This window comes from Oncorhynchus kisutch, linkage group LG6, assembly GCF_002021735.2.
Source record: "Oncorhynchus kisutch isolate 150728-3 linkage group LG6, Okis_V2, whole genome shotgun sequence".
NCBI lineage: Eukaryota > Metazoa > Chordata > Actinopteri > Salmoniformes > Salmonidae > Oncorhynchus > Oncorhynchus kisutch.
The window spans coordinates 66,403,556-66,422,924 of record NC_034179.2 but is presented as its reverse complement, the minus strand read 5'-3'; the positions used below and the strand labels follow the sequence as shown (position 1 = coordinate 66,422,924).

General features: G+C 44.5%; 1 protein-coding gene across 1 annotated transcript in view; it reads left to right on the top strand.

Annotated features, from left to right (window-relative positions):
• The window catches only part of LOC109898317 (neurabin-2-like), a 59,744-nt gene extending 44,585 nt beyond the window's left edge, over positions 1 to 15,159 (top strand). The window contains exons 3-11 of the mRNA XM_020493252.2: positions 1,816 to 1,948; positions 3,103 to 3,223; positions 3,335 to 3,439; positions 5,902 to 6,037; positions 7,724 to 7,867; positions 8,034 to 8,087; positions 8,230 to 8,459; positions 12,295 to 12,391; positions 12,568 to 15,159. Coding sequence (XP_020348841.1) covers positions 1,816 to 1,948; positions 3,103 to 3,223; positions 3,335 to 3,439; positions 5,902 to 6,037; positions 7,724 to 7,867; positions 8,034 to 8,087; positions 8,230 to 8,459; positions 12,295 to 12,391; positions 12,568 to 12,621 — 1,074 coding nt within the window. The 3' untranslated portion in view covers positions 12,622 to 15,159. The remainder of the gene's footprint in view (positions 1 to 1,815; positions 1,949 to 3,102; positions 3,224 to 3,334; positions 3,440 to 5,901; positions 6,038 to 7,723; positions 7,868 to 8,033; positions 8,088 to 8,229; positions 8,460 to 12,294; positions 12,392 to 12,567) is intronic.
• The last annotated feature ends 4,210 nt before the right edge of the window (positions 15,160 to 19,369 follow it).

Here is a 19,369-nt window from a genome sequence, read left to right as displayed (position 1 = left end):
CTTCTCCCTTCTGCCTCTTACACAGTAAACCTCCAGTTCCTGTATAAAAAAAACACACACGGCTCATTACATTCTCCCCTGACCAGCTGATGAACTCAATTCCCTTGTTGCCTACTTTGAATTATTTCTCACATCTGTGCCCCCATCTACCTTTCTTTACTCTCCTCCTATGAGCACAAGACATTGAAAAGATGCCTTTGGGCAAATTTGTCTCACTGGGCCTAGATAACATAGAACAGGACTAGGCCACTATGGGGATTTGGTGTTAGAATTCTAGCAGTACAAAATCGTAAAGGTTGAGGGTTGTGTTTATCCTTTAACCTCAGCAAGAGGATATCCACCTTATTTATACTTGACCCTCTTAGCACGCTTGTGGATAACTCTGTTAGAGCTGTTGTTGTTCATCTGATTAGTTGGTGTTTTTTTTTTTTTTTTACAATGGAATTCAAAATGCATATTAATAATGTTGTCATGGCAACCCTGGATCAGAACAAATAACTGAATAAAGGATTCCTCACAATTTATGATATGAATAATACACGTGAAACTCCATGACCTGTGTGTGTGTGTATGTGTGTGTGGCCACGGCCACGTGCATGACCCCATTTCAAATATTAAACCTCATCCCACTGAAAGCAGAACACGTACCAAAAAACGCCCTGACCCGCCTGGACAACGCTCTAATACACTAATGCAGGACGGGAGGTTATGAAAAATACATCCACCCTGTTAAATATAAATCACCTGAGTACCACTAAAATACGCCCCACCTAGCCGCTCACTGGAGCACCCTCACCACCGCTCTCCACACCCACATGTTGCCAGCGTAACATGGCACTCCAACACCCCCCAGAAGTATGTCCTCGCTGCCAGAGTGAATTTGGCTAGCTGCAGAGGGAGGAGAGAGGCCTTAAATACACACACGCTCTCTCTCCTCTCTCTCGCACACACACACACACATGAAACTAGATAGACTTTATTAGGTTGGATGAGAAGCCATTAGCTCAGTGAGAAGCCATTAGCTCAGTGAGAAGCCATTAGCTCAGCGAGAAGACATGAGGGTGTGTGTTTGTATCAGCGAGCTGTATAACACCACCCCTGTCTGTCTGGTTGTTGGAGGCGTCTCCTTCCGCCCCGTTAGCGCCTTGCCTGCCTGGCTCTCCTTTTAGCTCCGGGTAGAGGCTTGTAGGCACAGATTTAGGATCAGCTTACATTTCCCGTAGTCTTATCCTTAACCATTAGTGGTGAACATGCTACACTGACCTTAGATCATTTTCTAGAGCAAGGGTTCACAAAGTTTTTCACTCTGGGGGGCCCCCCTTCCAGCATCGGGGAACATCCTGCGCACACCCCACGTCTATTTCTATGGGCACAAGCACTGTTCATGACAAACTGTTCACCACCCCTCTTGTGGGTGGAGAGAATTTTGCAGGTTTGAAGCTTATTTCCTGCAATTCTCCACATTTTGTCTTGGGATGCAAAGGAGATGTTGCGGATTTAAAGCAAATTTTCTTGCAATTCTATACATTTTGCCACATCTATGTGTTCATGTGATATTTGAGTGACAAAAAAATAACAACATCTATGGGCTAAAAAACAAACATTAGCTGACATGGGCTAGTTGATCTGGACATTTCAGATAAGTTCTAAATAGCTCTCTAAGGTATGTAATGACTTAACATGACAAGAGGAAAAGTGATGATGCACTACTGTTCTAGAGGACATGTCTCCTCTATGGGAAGCCTGTTGTGGTGTAAACCTTGCGTGTTGGTGAGTGTCGAACTGACCTATGACCTTTTTGTCTTCTCTCGGCAGGTGTTCACCACGTACTCCAACGAGGACTACGACCGGCGTAATGATGACGTGGATCCCATGGCGGCGTCGGCTGAGTACGAGCTGGAGAAGAGGGTGGAGAGACTGGACCTCTTCCCTGTGGAATTGGAGAAAGGTAAAAACCTGGTGGAATCTTCTAGACCATTACATAACCCTACTGATCCTCACTATATTGTTAGCCCTGCATGGTTCAGTCGGTAGAGCATGGCGCTTGCAACACCAAGGGCCGTGGATTTGCATACGTAAAATGTATGCACACGACTGTCGCTTTGGAGTTCAATAGCATAAACCAGTACAACAGAAAGACAGAGAGAATTAATGAACTGTAACTATTAAAGTTACAACTAGTAGCTAAACATTTTCAGTGAAGTCTGTAGTTTCCATTAACCCCCCCCCAAAAAAAAAAAATATATATATAATATATGGGACTCACAATCACAGCCAGATGTGACACAGCCTGGATTCAAACCAGGGACTGTAGTGATGCCTCTTGCATTGAGATGCAGTGCCTTAGACCGTTGCGCCACTCGGGAGCTTGAATTGCTTCAACTAGCTAGTTGAAGTCTTTCAGTAACCTTTACCTTTTTCCTCACAAATCTGCTAGCCACATGACGAGCGAACACCTTAGTGGTCACCAATGAATCCAGAGTCGCCCGTTATCTCCTTATTGGATTTATATTACACTAGATTAGCAGTGGCTAATTGGGTTCTAATACGGATAATGCCCGCTTATACAAAGTGGCGTAGTAGCTTTAGCTAGCTACTGTATCTTCCAGTCAAGGTCCCCCATTTTATTCAATTTATTTCCTTACATTGGGAAGGGAACATATTTATGAGGGTAGAGTTCAGTTGGGCCTTCTCGCTTCAGCAAGCAAAGGAAAGGAGGGGTGCGTAACGACCATGACAAATATCATGAGAATGTCTTACCAAGACAAACTTCCAAAAGGAGCACTCAACAAAAAAAGAGCAGAGACTGATTTATTTTTGCTGACTTTAATCCGTTGTACAGGATGCAAACAGGTCAATGACGTTTCGACGTCAAGCTGACGTCTTCCTCAGTGACCACTGCAATTAGCTCCTATTTCTAGCTAGTGGCCCATTGAGACACAACAATGGATTAAAGGGAGCAAAAATAAATCAATCTCTGCTCCTTTTTGTTGAGTGCTCCAACTTACCTTGAATTAGTCCTTTTTGGAAGTTTGTCTTGGTAAGACACTCATATTTAGGTTATTTCCCCATTTCCTATCTCCTATCCCCTCTTCTGCACAGATGGGGATGGTCTGGGGATCAGCATCATTGGCATGGGTGCCGGGGCGGACATGGGTCTGGAGAAACTGGGCATCTTTGTCAAGACGGTCACTGACGGAGGAGCTGCACACCGAGATGAAAGGTTCTGAACCATCTGTGTTCCAGCAGTGTATCCCAAAATGATTTTTTTTTGCTTGCTCCTCGTCCTCTTTTCCCATTGTTCACTATCACTCTCTTCCTCCCTCCCCTGCAGGATCCAGGTGAATGACCTGATCGTGGAGGTGGATGGGACCAGTCTGGTGGGCGTGACCCAGGCCTTTGCTGCCTCTGTCCTCAGGAACACCACCGGCACTGTCAAGTAAGAACCCTCACTCAATAGCTGTCAATAAACACTTTGTTTCAACATCAAGCTATTGGTACAGTCAGTATCTATAGTGTATTTACTGCACACTGGTCAAATATGGTGCCACAGTACCCTGACAAAATCTGTTATGAGAAACTAAGCATGGGATTGGAGAGAAGGGGATCTAGATACAGAACCGTATAAAGACTGGTGATGGGGAACCAAACATACTATTGCTCCCAAGTACCATAACTCTACCTCCCTTCAGACTGGATCACAATTGGAATCCCTCTCTGCCATTTCCCACCTCTAATCCCCTCATCCTGACGCTCTCATTCCTCTCTCCTGCATTATTAACTGCCTGTGGAGGTCTTTGTGTTAATTGGCGGGGCAGTTTGACTGTAGTGTAGCTAGGCGAGCAGAGACGTCTCTCATTGTCTTCACGTCACAGCCACCCAGAGATCGGACAGCCTGATTTTAAGACATTAGCCTGGATCCCAGGGAGATGGCGGAGAGGCCGGTGTCGGTGAGGGAGCGGCGAGGCCATTTATAAAACAGCCTGGTCCAACCTGATTCTCGGACCAAGCTCAGGTTGCTGTCTGACACTACGGACTATAATCAAAGGAGTGAGGGAGGAAGAGAGGGAGGGAGGGATGCCCCAGAAATGTTATCGCCCAATTGGACTCATCTCCCCTTGTGGAAGCACCTTTGTTCAAAGTGAATTTGTCACCTATTGTTCAGTTTTGTACGCCCTGTTTAATCAAAAATCCAGGAAATGGATTTGTCTGTAGACAAAATTATCTGTGGAGAATGCTGATGTATGACCTCATCCAAGGTAGGATGGGTTTGTACAGATGGTGGCAGGGGGACACTTGCAGATTCACACGTACAGGCGGTTCCAGACAAGGCCTGGTTGTTTTCTACTTCGCCTCATGTCCTACTTCCTGGATGGAGCGTGTCTCTGAGCTTGTGAATATTCATTGATTTAGCACATCCGTCGATTCCCCCTCACAGGCTGCTGACTGGTTTCACGGACAGGTGGTGATGTTTTGATTGGTCCAAAATTAGAAGCGCCGTCTCTCTGGTAATTATGCTTCAGCATAGTCGCAGCAAATAGATGGCGTGGTTTGTTTTGAAAATGCTGGAGAGGTTAGGTGTCGTATTTGCTTGACATCTTTCTCTGTGCACAGCTTGGCTTTTCCACATAGTGGTTAGATTCCTAGTCACCGTTTCTTCCTCACGTTTGACCACCACAGAGTTATTTCTCCTCAGGCAAGAAAGGGGCACCCTAGTGGGTTCTTAACCCTCACACACTCATCACCAAATCCCCGCCCACACTGAATGCCACAGTGATGCTGGCAGTCGTGTTGAATGATGTAGCTACCTCTCTCTGGGGACTCATTGTGCATGTGTGGTTGTCTAGTCTCAGGCAGGGATACAGATTGGTGACCAGAGGGTTGTTAGTTCAAATCTCACTTAAGGGATTTTTATGATGTAATGATCAGTGCCATTATTTTTTTCTGCAGTGAACCATATTAGGTGTACACAAATCTATCACGTTAGAATAGATTTGGAAATGGTCATTTTCAGCATATTGTCTAGAGCACCAACATCAAGGGATATGATGTTCTGTGGAAAGGATCCCTTTTGGCACAACGTGGTGTTAGCTACAGCGACATGGTTTCCTTTGTCTTACGTGTCACTGTGCATCTGGCTGCTTTGCACACAGGCTTGGGTGTGACAAATGATCCCCAGGCAACCGTCCAGTTGAGTTCTTTCCGCTCGATCATTCCATTGGACAAACATGTGACAGCCAGAACTGGTGTCGCGGTCTTAAGGGTCCCATCTGCAACAGGATAACTCTGTAGACGCTTCAGTCACTCATTCTATAAAACATGCATGTCCTCTCATACATAGAAAAGGTGATACATAGAAAAGGGGTGTTTCTAAAATGGATATCTATTCCCTATATAGCGCTCTGGGCAAAAGTAGTGCACTTAAATAGGGAATATGGTTCCATTTCAGACAGTCTTCAGATGGCGTGCTACACTTATTCACTGAATTGTTTTTCTCCCTCGGCATAATCTTGTCACATTTTCTACTCGTTACAATGTCAACTCATCCATCCATGTACAGTGAGTGTCATGTTCCTTCCAGGCACAAGATGTAATTTTCATTCCCCACAAAATGTTGCTGCCCTGGCTTGCACTTGTTTGTAATCTGTGGGGGCTATTTTCTTGGAAAATGTAACTGATGAGTTATTTGAACTCTACAGTCTGGTCCTTCTATGATTATAGCATATTTATCTACATTCTACTGTGTATCTTCTGAAGTTGCAACCACTAGACCTAAACTTAACCACCCTACCCTAGTTTTACCTTACTACCCACTTAAACCCTACCCTAGGTTTCCCATTGGCTACTCCTTGACAGACATGCCTTCCTTACTCACCCTGTTGGTCGTTGTTGCCCATGCAGGTTCATGATTGGCCGAGAGAAGCCAGGTGAGCAGAGCGAGGTGGCCCAGCTGATCCAGCAGACCCTGGAGCAGGAGCGCTGGCAGAAAGAGATGATGGAGCAGCGTTACAGCCAGTACATGGAGGAGGACGAGGAGGTGAGGGGCTCATAATTGTCTGTGTCCCAAATGGCATCCGATTCCCTCTATGGTGCACTACTTCTGACCAGTTACCATAGTGCCCTGGTCACACACACACACACACACACACACACACACACACACACACACACACACACACACACACACACACACACACACACACACACCATGAGAAAGATTACTTCAGCCCATCCAAAACATATTCGCTCGTTCCGTCAGTCAATAATATGACAAAACAAGATGGCGCTAATGAAGCGTTTGACACTTCCTCCCCGAAGCCTTACAGATGTTCCATCAGGCTCCCTTCACAATGGAATAATACAACTTGAAATTCTAGACAGAACCCTCCTTGTTCACCTCCCCTTCACTGATCTAACAGGACCGGATAGGTGTAAGCAATGTGACGGAACCTAGGTGCACATAGTGCTTTATACCTGCCCAGTCATCTCAGATCTTTGAAAGGGTCTGAATAAGGACAGAGGCGGTAGGGGGAAAGCGTTGTGGCATGAAGCCCAGCCCAGCAATTGTCTTAGTTCCTTGTCTCCACTCAGTCTCTTCCATGGAGCGGAAATGCTTGAATAATTGAATCCGTCTCCTTGTTAAATTCAATCATGTTCAATAGATGTCTGGGTTTGGGTGTGAAAGACCGACAAGTATGGACCAAATGCCATGACCCAGGTCTGGTATTCCATCATACTGTGTCTCCCCATCAGAACATGCCCCCCTCCCAACAGATCTGAGCCTGCGTCAATGTAATTTCCGCGTAAAGATGCGTTACCAGTTAACATACAAGTCCTTTCTAATACGTTTAAAAATGAATAGTAGTTGTTATTTGGTCTTGTTTTTATGGGTAGGCATCGTTTGATGGCATTGTCCTATGTGACTCCGGCTAATCCCTCAGTCTCTCTTGTTTCTCCCCCGACTCTGGTTGGCTATGCAACGTTCAAACAGTGTAAACATTTTCAGCACGTTTGGAGAGTTGACACATCAGACAGTGTTGTTGTGACAGGCGCGTTCAGGGCTTCGATGCTTGGTCCAACTGGGAGGGTTCAGACGGGCAGACAGACCAGTGTTGATGGGGGGGGGGGGGGGCATTCCCTCAGAGAGTGACTCATTGGTATAACAAGCCTTTGTTGGGGCTTGTCCCAGGCGGCTGTTGTTAAAGGAATATTTAGAATGGCTGTGTGTCGGTCTGTGTGTTGGGAGGTGTTAAGAGTGAGTGTGTTGGAATTATGTGTGTGTGAAGGGGGACTTTCAAACAGAGGTGTGTGTGTGTTTTTTGTGTTATTGACCTCACCAGGTCCATATAGACGGTACAGTATAGTGGGGTTTATTGCGTCAATCAACAGAACGATTATAGACAAATTTGTATAAACTATTTCTCAACAAAGATTCCCGTCACTGCAGCCACGGAGTCCCCTGACAAGCTTTGCCTTTTGACAGGCTTCCCTGGTAAACATAAAATGGTGGTTGCCCAATTCTAGGGTGTCAATTCTGGCCCACTAGCATTCTACTCATGGATGGCTTTTTCCTCTAAGCTCAACTTTACCATCTAGTGGCCATTTTAGGGTAGAGGGAAAACATTGTTGGTTCACAACAAGACCGAAACATGACAGGAATTTGTCTATATGCACTCCCTGAACATATTGTGAATGTACTCTGAATCTTCTGAACGTCCTCCAGACAGGTGAGTATGCCACGGACGAGGAGGAGGAGATGAGCCCCATGTTCCCCAACGCCATAGAGGTGTTTGACCTGGCGGAGAATGAGGACATGCTCTCCCCAATGGAGATGGACCCTGAGAAAATGGCCCACAAGTTCAAAGAGGTGAGCAGGGATGCTTGATTCCAAAGGCAAATGTTCATCTCGAAATGGAGAAAAAGTTATATTCAATTCAACTTCTTGTTGAGAGAGCGTATGAGATGAGACATTGTGCTGGAGTGAACCATGGTGTTACATTATTTTATTTTTTTACCTCTCTCTCCCTCTATAGCTACAGATAAAGCATGCGGTCACCCAGGCTGAGATTCAACAGCTGAAGAGAAAGGTTAGACCTGCTCTAAAATCAATTAACCAACAAACATAGGACTGGTTTCACAGACCCACGTTAACCCTCGACTAAAACACACAGTCCAGGAGTAAACTAGAAGTATATAGGAGTAAACTTGACACTTTCTTCCCTTATGTAGCTGGCGCATTCAGAGCAGGACAAGCTGCGCTGGCGCATGGAGCGTGCCCAGCTGGAACAGAGCGTTCGGGAGAACAAGGAGCGCATGGAGAAGCTGGAGGGCTACTGGATGGAGGCCCAGAGTCTGTGTCAAGCGGTGGACGAACACCTGAAGGAGACACAGGCCCAGTACCAGACCCTGGAGCGCAAGTACAGCAAGGCCAAGCGCCTCATCAAGGAATACCAGCAGAAGTAAGGCTGATAAATAAGGGGGATTCTGAGGGTTTGTAGGAGGGAGAGGAATGGAGGATTCTGGGGTTTGTAGGGGGTAGTGCTGAGCAATTAACCGAAATTGTAGGTTTTTGTTATTAAAACGACCTAGATCGGTTCAATTACTTAAATTCCTTTGGTTGAAGGATCTACAATCATGCCTGACGAGGCCAATGAAATCTGTATCTCGTTGGAAGCCCCGCCTTCCACAGGTGATGAACGTGAGGCTCAGATTAATTCCTTCAATTTAATACCGCTCTTCACCGAGCCCAGAAACGGGCGGTGCTGCGCCAAACAGGTGTTGTACCTAGTTTCCTTCTTTCAGGGAACAGTAGTTATAGTCATAACACTACGTTCCCTTTCAGTCAGTCAACTTCGGTACAACATACTATGGGGAAGAATAATCACACCCCAAGCCGACCCCAACGGATACTAAATTAAACGGCCCCTGACCCCGCCAGATGCGGCAGTCTGGGTATTGCGCACACGGCACACTGCCTAGTGACTTTCCCCCCATCCCCGCCGTGAGAACACTGTGTGCTATACCGGGAACAGTGACATCCACCAGACCCCTGGTTGAGTGCGCACATACACTGCTAGGTAACCCTTGCCACTTGGCGCTGCATGCCAGGGAGAAAGCATCCACAATCCAGTGGGAGAGTAACCTCTGTTGCTCTTCAGATGCAAAAGGAGGTGGTGAAAAGGGAAATGTCTCAAAATCTAAGGACCTGTAGGACATGGCCATGGCCATGACACAGTGTCATCTTAGAGTCGCCTGGGGTGAACTGAGTATAGGAAGGGAGGTCCACAACACGTTTATCCGAGGCCAAAGCCATGAGCAGGGAGGTTTTGTAGGAAAGGATCTTCAGGTCCACCAACTTCAGAAGTTCAAAGTGGGTCGCACATAGTGCCTCCAAAACGAACACCAAGTCCCATGTAGTCGCAATGTGTTTAGAGACCCGTCTGAGACAGAGAGTACTGAAAAGAAACAAGTCCTTTATCTTGGCACCAGAGCTCAAACGCTTGTCCCTTTTCATAACCAGGAATACCAGCTGTACCAGCGGTCCCGGATCTTCGACATAGGAATCACTCGGATTGGTAGACGGGAGAATATTTCCTCTCTCAAAACGAGCACTGAGGCCTTCGTTAACAGTCGACGTGATGAGGCTGCAGAAGCGTGGGGGTAGCACAACAAATTGTAACCTGTAACCTGACGTCACTGTTGGCATGATCCAGGGCGACACTGCACCATTGGTTGGAGCAGACAGTGAGACTCCCGTGAAGTAGATCTTGTAGACTTGGAGAGATTGGTTGTACTTCCATTTCCACCACTCTTGACAACCGTGTGTCTGAACATGAAGGAACGCTTTTCATCGAACTCGCATATGGGAGACAACACTTTTAACACCAGTGAACACTGGAACTCGGTTGAAAAAAACGGTGTTCATGTGCCACGGTTCACAGCCTCCGGTTATGTGCCAAGGTTAATTGGCCGGGACACTTGGAGGTACTGTTGTCACAACAAGCGTCTGTCAGTTTAGGCGGTAAGATGTGTTCTGGTAACCGGCTGGCATCTAGCGCTGGACCGAAAACTTTATCATAGAGGTTACCCTACCGACCAGTCATAGGTCTGGCGACCAAAGCTCCTTGTAACCTAGCTGGGAATGGGATAGACAGCTCTGAAAAACAGACCCCTTCTGTTGTAACAGATGGGGGCGATTCGTAATTAAATCTAACTCCCAGGAATGAAAAGCGTTGAGCTGGAGACAGACAGCTCATATGAACCAGAGACTGCATGGTGGGATAATAGTATGATCGCGTCAACCCCTGATCGTTCCCTTGACTCTGCTACCAACAACCCACTAATCGCCTAGAGACCCCATAACCTGTATCACTAAACACCTCATAGGGACTAGTGAGCTACAAGCAGGAATCCGCAATAATTCCCAGTAATGAGCCATCTGTGGGGGAGGGGCGACACAACTTGTCACGGTTACCCTGGGGAGATTGATATACCTCTTGATCCCCATGGAGCGCAGTGTAACAGAGGGGGCAGCATTAAACACACTTCCAACATGAGTTGTGCATCCGTGAAACTGTATAGCCTACATGAAGCCCGGACCCTTTATGGGCATAGGGGGCTCTGGCAATGGCTGACGTATCACCCCGTTTGATATGGCTTTGGCCTTGGCACTGTTTCCTTCACTCCCTCCAACTCCAGATGGAAATGGGGATGAGGTTACCATAACGCCGGGGGAAAATATATTAAGTTTCACTCGCAGGAAGTTAAGCATGCTAACCAACATTAGCCAGGAGTTTTTTTTAGCATAAGCTAGGCTAGCTAGCCTCTTTGACCGCAGCATGGTCCATTTTAGAATAACCAAGCGACTTAACGCTACATATACTAAACAAAAGAGCTACCCCAGCAACTCCACTGTGGGGAGGCAGGAATAGCTAGTAATAGCTAGCTAACCTCTGCGACTGTGTAACCGAGGTGGGACCGGACTCTCCCATCAACAAGTCAGGGAAGAGAGGCAAGCGGTGCTTGACCGAGGCAGACACAGGCGGTAGGGTGTAACGTACGCTAACCCCATTCCGTACAAATGTGTGCAACCGCGACATTCAAACGAGGCCGCAAAGAAGACTAATGGGACTGTAGCGACCGTGTTGACATCAACATTTGGGGTGTGAACTACATTTCTATTCAAGCATTGATTGACATGGTAATGGGTCTATAGTATTGGAGAATATTTGACAAAAACTGGCCCTTCCGACTCTGTAAGTTACATCGTTACGTGTCATGGCATAACATACATCACGCATAAAGCAACAAATTCTGTCTTAAATGCTGACCAGACCGGACACGTCGCCCGAGCGCGAGCGTTGCAAAATAAATGTAGAAATCCACATTGCCGTGCCCGCACGCCCTTTGCCGCCACGGCAAGATGCCGGCTCTACCACTATGGGACAGTTTAGTTGGCGCAACGTAAGACAGTCTCATTTTCAGGTGGTTTGTTTTAGTAGCGTGAACCATTGCAGTTCACACAGCGGAATAATTGAAATCCTACCCTCACGCTTATCACCTATGGAAGGCAGGGCTTCCAGCGAGGCGCAGATTTCATTGGCCTTGTCAGCCGTGATTGTAGATCCTTCAACTGAAGTCACGAGAGTGCGACTCCCCCATTGTATGTTGTACCAAAGTTGACTGGCGGAAATGGAGCTAGTAAAATTATTTTTTTGTCAGACAGCGTACTTAGCCAGCTATTAGGCAGCTACAGCTACTAGGTTCGTCAGACAGTACAGTATGGGGTACAGTATGGGGAGCACCGAGATGACGTTGGATGTTTGTTTGGCTGACTGGCTGCTATTGCCTGAGATGAGATGACTGAATGAAAAATAATAGTCATAAAATAAAAACCAAATAATAAACTGATCTATTGAGTTATTTCATAGTAATTATATTGATGTCTTCTCAATGTGGACCTGACAGAGACAATGAATTGTTGTCAATGTTTTGGCAATTGAATGTTCACTGCTTTTGGTTTGACCCCCCCCCCCACCCCCATTTTTTGGAAATTGAAAACGAAATTGAAAACCATGAACAATTTTTGTATAATCGAACCGAAACCGAACCAACCTCAAAAAAGCACTAATGCTCAGCACTAGTAGGGGGATGAGAGGAATGGGGGTTTCTGGGTTTTGTAGGAGGGAAAGGAATGGGAGGTTCTGGGGTTTGTAGGAGGTAGAGGAATCGGATTATCGGGTTTGTAGGAGGGTGGATGGGCAGGATTCAGCCTAACCACGCATTGTGTCTCAGGGAGATTGAGTATCTGAAGAAGGAGACGGCTCAGCGCAGAGCCCAAGAGGAGACAGAGGCCACTCATAAGGAAGAGGCCGACAACCTCCAGGACAAGGTGTTGTATATTTAGGTTCTACTGTATGTGGAAACATTTCATGAAATTCTCAATAATTATGTAAGACATTTTGCTTTGGTTAATCAAGATGCATAGCAAGAGGATGCTACTGAGTTATGATAATTCTGTCTGGACATTTTGTGTGTAATAAAAGCCCCTTCTCTCACTCTCCTCAGATCACAGACCTGGAGACCAAGGTGGATGCTCTGAAGACCTCTGATCCCTCCTAAACCTCTGGCAGAGAGAGGGAAAGGAGGGACAATGCCTTCACACTTTTACAATCCACGTTGCACCTGACGGATTGTAAGAATGATGAAAGAAGAAGAAAATAATGGAGAAAGGAAGACTTTAGGTGCAGCAGTTTTAAGTGGGGAGGAGGGGGGGGGTTGAATATATATTTTTTTTTTACTGATGTCTGTCATTTGCTTCGAGCCGCGTCAACAATCCCAATATGCTCCTTATTCAGTACCTGGAGTCCTTGTTGCATTGAACCACATTCAACTAGTTAACTACCCAACTGATCAATCTGTGAAGGAGGTTGCTTGTCTTCTATGCTCTTCTTTTTTGTCTAATCACTTGTAAAATAACTAACCAGGAAATACAGCCCCTACTGACTTAATGCTTCTAGTCTATTCTAGACCTACTGGATATGGGAAACAGAACCGGACAGAAGAAACTGTATTGATGACAGAGACTCTCCTCCGATACTGTTGAATATACTGGTGATAGACAGTGCTTCTGCTGTATGGCATGATCTCTCTTGATCTCTACTAACTGAACAAAGGAAACTGTCCACTTCCCCTTTTTGCTAGACTGCTCCCCTTGTATGATGGAAAGACTCAGGTTGGGTTCAAGTTCATTTGTACAGTGATGATATGCTTGTTTTGTATATATTCTTTACATATATTTAAAATAGCTTAAAAAGCTTAAGCAATGGTGGCTGGGTTGGGGGGTGGGAGGGTGTTGAATGGAATCGACGTAAGCATCGAGGAGACTGGGTATACAGAAGATGGTCTTAATTCCAAGTGGATATAGGACACGCAAAGTGGGTGCATTGTCCTTTTCTATTAGCAACATGGCAAACAGGGTGTGAATATGTGTACGGTTAACAGTTCAATGTGTTACTAGTGGTTTTACTTGCGTATGTCTCACCTTGGGTTCTGATAATGTAGAGAGTCAGTATTATTTGACTTTGTGCTTCACTCTATATGAGTTTCAGAATCCGGGTTTTTCCCGCCCCGACCAGTAAGGTCTTACTCACTCTCTAACGTTTGCATCTGGAATCACTGCTAGATTAGCAAAGGGGGTTAAATCTAGCCCCCAGATGGTGTAGCCCTTCGAATTTGGGGACTAGATGTCAATCTTTGTGTAATGTTGGGGTAGCTAGAACCATGGGGAAATGTTGTTACATAGCAGCTTTATGAAAGAGAGCGAGATTGACGGAGGCAGGGGGGGGGGGGGGGGGGATTCTCCAGCATGCCTCAATAGTCTCAAGTGGCTTCCTGTCTTGTCTCTTTTTCTTCACTTCATCTGATCTGAAAAACACAGGGAAGGTAAAAGCAAAGCAGTGTGTCTGATCTGATTCCTACCAGAGGTGCTCCTGTCACCTGTCCAGTGTATCTCAGGTCAGTGCAGATGAAGGAGACCGGAGGAGGCCACTGTGGACTACTGAGGTGCAGTAAAAAGGTCTTTGTCTGTAGACGCGATGCTCTCACTTGATTCTCCAATAATACCAGTCAGCTGCCTTGCTCCCTCTTTGCTGCTCATGTTTGTCAACAGTGTCTTTTTTTTATCTAAGACTAGGCATTTGGAACTTCCTGTCATCACTTACTTCACTGTCCCCTAGTAGCACAAACAGGTCAGACTCATTCCCACTATGTATGAATTTTTTTATCTTAAAAATGGCCCTATTATTATTTTAATCTTGTATCATTTGAATTGTTTTAATGTCAAATTTGTATTATTTTAACTATGAAAACAAATGTATTTGACAGTGTTTTCATGGGCCCAATGTTACTGTACAGCTCTGTCATGTTGCAGTACTGCTCTAAGCCAGGAGGTGTCACACTTTCAGTGAGTTTTGATTGAAAGAAGGCATACTAGGTCATCAGGTCATGAACAATTCCTGGTTTGCCATTTCTGGAATAAGCTGGCACGTTTTATGACCATATTTTGCAGTATTAGGTAATATTGGAGTCGATGTGTGAACAACTTCCACATGCTGAGAAGTGGCATTGAACAGAACTTTAAAGGCCCAGTGCAGTCGAAACATGATTTCCTGTGTAAAATTATATATTTCCATACTTTGCGGTTGGAATAATACTGTAAAATGTTGAAAATTCTGATAATGCCCTTTTAGTGTAAGAGTTGTTTGAAAAGACTGCTTGGGAATTTCTGCCTGTTTTGGTGGGATGGAGTTTAGGCCTGCCCTAATTAGCTAATAGAATTCCAAACAGCTAGTTTTCAGTTTCCACCTGCCCACTCAGACCACTCCCTAGCAGTCCTAGAAAACGGATCGCTTGAGAAATTGCTCTTTGCTAAGAAAGTCTTTTTGTTTCTTTTTGATGATTTGAAGTGAAAACAATCACAGTGAGGTACTTAGATGTTACCCAGAAATGAATTCATATTGAGATGAAATGGAGGAATTTGACCTTCTTTTTTTTTAGCAAAAGGAAACACAATCCAAAAAAAATGACTGTGTTTGTCTTGTATGGCCTACTAACTCCACACAGTATGCTTGTATAGGATGCTGGCGGTAACATAGTGAGTGTGCCAGTATGGAACACACATGGTCCAACTTAGAGATAAGCAGTGCCTCTCTCATCTCAAGACCTTTTTTTCTCCACTGTCCCCAATGGTATTATTGCTACTTTGCGCTTTCCTCTTAGCTATATGCAGTATATGTTTACTTAATTTAAAAAATCCATCTTCATAGTGAATACCTTGCCTACAGTTGTGAATCAAAACTGTTGACCTCTACTTAACCAAAAGAGAGAGAGCTGCGTAGAACACATTCAGATAGATACGCTGCTACTGTGTCTGTTAATGTATGACTCTCAAACGGACCTAACCAACGGACTTGCCTGTAAAGTCTTCATCACAAAATGGACTCCTTCTCTCACCTCTCAGATGGCCGGCAGAGACTGGACAAGTATATAATTTAACTACAAACGGGACTAAATGAAATATGTTCATCCATGAACATTCCACGGCTAGCTATGCTGTCAGTAAAGTTACGACCATGGGAAACGTGTCAGAAATGGGATAGTTGACCAATGAAATGGCTGGGTGAAAAAGGGATGTGGTGTAATTACTGAAGTGGATCTTTGAATTTGACACGACATTTAGCATCTTTGTGATTCCAGTTCTGATAGTACCCCTTCGAGGCAGTATTAGAATACAGTACATATGCTGGGCAATTGCATGTTCATATCTGTACTTCAGAATAGGAAAGGGGAACCACATGTACACATAAACCACGCGCCAATGAGGGCATGAAACAGGAGCTCTATATTGTGATCTAGACCAGATTAATCGTATGGTGTCTCATCTTTTCACATTCCATCGTACACTTTCATTACTTTGAGTGCACGAGATTCAATATGCCAGATAAATGCTGTTGGAAACTCATTCTAGATCTCTGCTTCATACTAGAGGATCTTGCGTTATTGACCATGGCCCATTAGTAAGTGTAATAGCATTGACCTCATCTGAGGTTGAAGGAAACTGGTTACATTCCTTTTTGTATTGTTTTTTTTTTTATCCTTGCCTTGTGGTTTGCAAACACAATGAGTAAGAGGGGAAAAAGTCCTGAAATTCATCATGTTTGTCTCACATAATTTACTGTCATTGTTAATAAATGCAGATGTGTTGAACAAGAGTTCAAGGGTCACGTTGGCTTGTTTTGTATGCACTGAAAGGGGTATCATTTTCATAAATGAAAGGTAATAGTAATGTTAGTGTCTGTTTCAATTTTATGCACTCAATTTGTTCACAAAAGTCAAGAGGTTCTTTCAAAGGTTCTTTTTTTTTGTTGAAACGGCCTCTTTCAAGAGGCTATTTCACTTTTAAATGATTTCCTCAAAGTGTCTTCTAGGAGCTTTAGGCTAATAGTTGGCCTAAAGGTATAACAAGGGACATAGCCAACACATCCTTGAATTATTGCTCTTATCACAGCACAATGCCTATATCCTTGCCCCCCCCCCCCCCCCCCCCCATGTTGTTCCCAGCCCCCGCACTCCTCACGAAAACTACCTTGATGAGGTCATGCACAACATTAGGTTGCGTGACGTAATACCGTTATAAAGTCTGTTACTTTTCATCAGTCATCATTAGTAATTACTGTTCTTCCATGGAGCTGACACGTACAAGGACAGACACTTCAAGTGGATCACTTATGGATGACAGAAAGACAGGCTTATTCCTTGAAATACACGTAGGCCAGGGATTTCAAAAGTTGCCTACATGAAAGATGAATCTGACTGACTGTATTGGAAATAAGTTGTTATGCCCTAAAATATTGCAATAGCGGTATGGTTACTGGCTTGTAGCCTTTGGATTGTTTTTACTTGGATAAGTGCTCTTCTCAAATTCCTGTTTTGTAGCTAAAACAGTCAGGGGCAGGGACGAGCTTCCTCAGCCCATTGCAGAGCAGGATTCATTTACGGCATCATCTTGTGTCTAACAGTGAGACCGCTGATTAAAAAAACATGAATCATTCATATTTAGCTATATATTCTCATCGTGGTGGAGCACACCGTTTACGAACATAATTCAAATGTTTTAAGGACTGTTAGGCCTCTATAGCCTCAATCGGTAAGCTATTTAAGCAATAAGGCACAGGGGGGTGTGGTGTATGGCCAATATACCACGGCTAAGGGCTGTTCTTTATGCACGACGCAACGCAGAGTGGTAATAAATGTTTTGTCATACCTGTGGTATACGGTCTGATATAACACTGCTGTCAGCCAATCAGCATTCATGGCTCGAACCACGCAGTTTATAACATTTTATAATCAGCAGTGGGCCTATTATGTCATTAGCCTGTGAATACATTTTTAAAAGTTGTAATAATCATAACAACTGATATTGATAGGCATATTAGTCATATAATAGTCCTATATATTAGTGCTATTGCTAATAGGCTATCTATAGTGGTTGCATTATAGAATAGCACCTAGCCAATCAGGTGCAGTAGGACTATGTTTATGACATTATCATTATCACTTTATGATACCTGCAATTCCCAAATTCAGGCTGCAGTTTAAACGGGTTTGTACTGGTTGTACAAGTTTTAGCAAATAGAAAAAACAAACAATTTTGCATTCTTCCCAAGTCGGATGGAAAGCAGTTGGATTTGAAAGAGCAACAGGAGAGAGAGAGGTGGAAGAGGATGAAGAGTCAGTAGTCCAGCCGAAGAAAAACAGGACTGGCAGTGGAAAGACAACCTGGTCTCAGAGCCTTTTGTATTATTGTCAAATAATGTAAAACCAAGCCACTCCATTTAGTATTGTTAGGTTCGTTCTTTATGTCCTACCTTGTCAATCATGAGTTCATTGGTGAAATTAGCATTATGACAATATCTTTAATTAAATAATTCAAAAACCTTTATTAATGCAATTGCAGACAGAAGTTGACAAACAGAAACATGACACGAATGTTTATGAGTAAGTTCTGCATCGTACAAAAGGTCTCGAGTTGTTTTATTAAACCGAAGTCCTGCCTTAGTGATGTCACTGACTACGTCATTACCCTTTTACTCCTGAGACCAAAACCCTGCATCTGTAGCTATACAAACATGGAGTTTCAGTGTTTATCTAAAAGCTCGGCAATAAATGCCCCCTCCCAAAAGTTGATTTATTGTGTAATGTCTGAGTAGTCTCTTATCTCCCACACTCCCCTGCAGAGTTCTGTCTCAGTCACACATTATAAGAGAAAAAGAGCAACAACTGTGTGTCACGTTCGATGTATGGATGAGACCAAGGCTCAGCGTGAGATGAATACATACAGTGGGGCAAAAAAGTATTTAGTCAGCCACCAATTGTGCAAGTTCTCCCACTTAAAAAGATGAGAGAGGCCTGTCATTTTCATCATAGGTACACTTCAACTGTGACAGACAAAATTAGAAAAAAAATCCAGAAAATCACATTGTAGGATTTTCTATTAATTTATTTGCAAATTATGGTGGAAAATAAGTATTTGGTCACCTACAAACAAGCAAGATTTCTGGCACTCACAGACCTGTAACTTCTTCTTTAAGAGGCTCCTCTGTCCTCCACTCGTTACCTTTATTAATGGCACCTGTTTGAACTTGTTATCAGTTTAAAATACACCTGTCCACAACCTCAAACAGTCACACTCCAAACTCCACTATGGCCAAGACCAAAGAGCTGTCAAAGGACACCAGAAACAAAATTGTAGACCTGCACCAGGATGGGAAGGCTGAATCTGCAATAGGTAAGCAGCTTGGTTTGAAGAAATCAACTGTGGGAGCAATTATTAGGAAATGGAAGACATACAAGACCACTGATAATCTCCCTCGATCTGGGGCTCCATGCAAGATCTCACCCCGTGGGGTCAAAATGATGAACAAGAACGGTGAGCAAAAATCAGAACCACACGGGGGGACCTAGTGAATGACCTGCAGAGAGCTGGGACCAAAGTAACAAAGCCTACCATCAGTAACACACTATGCCACCAGGGGCTCAAATCCTGCAGTGCCAGACGTGTCCCCCTGCTTAAGCCAGTACATGTCCAGGCCCGTCTGAAGTTTTCTAGAGAGCAATTTGATGATCCAGAAGACGATTGGGAGAATGTCATATGGCCAGATGAAACCAAAATATATTTTTTGGGTAAAAACCCAACTCGTCGTGTTTGGAGGACAAAGAATGCTGAGTTGCATCCAAAGAACACCATACCTACTGTGGAGCAAGGGGGTGGAAACAACATGCTTTGGGGCTGTTTTTCTGCAAAGGGACC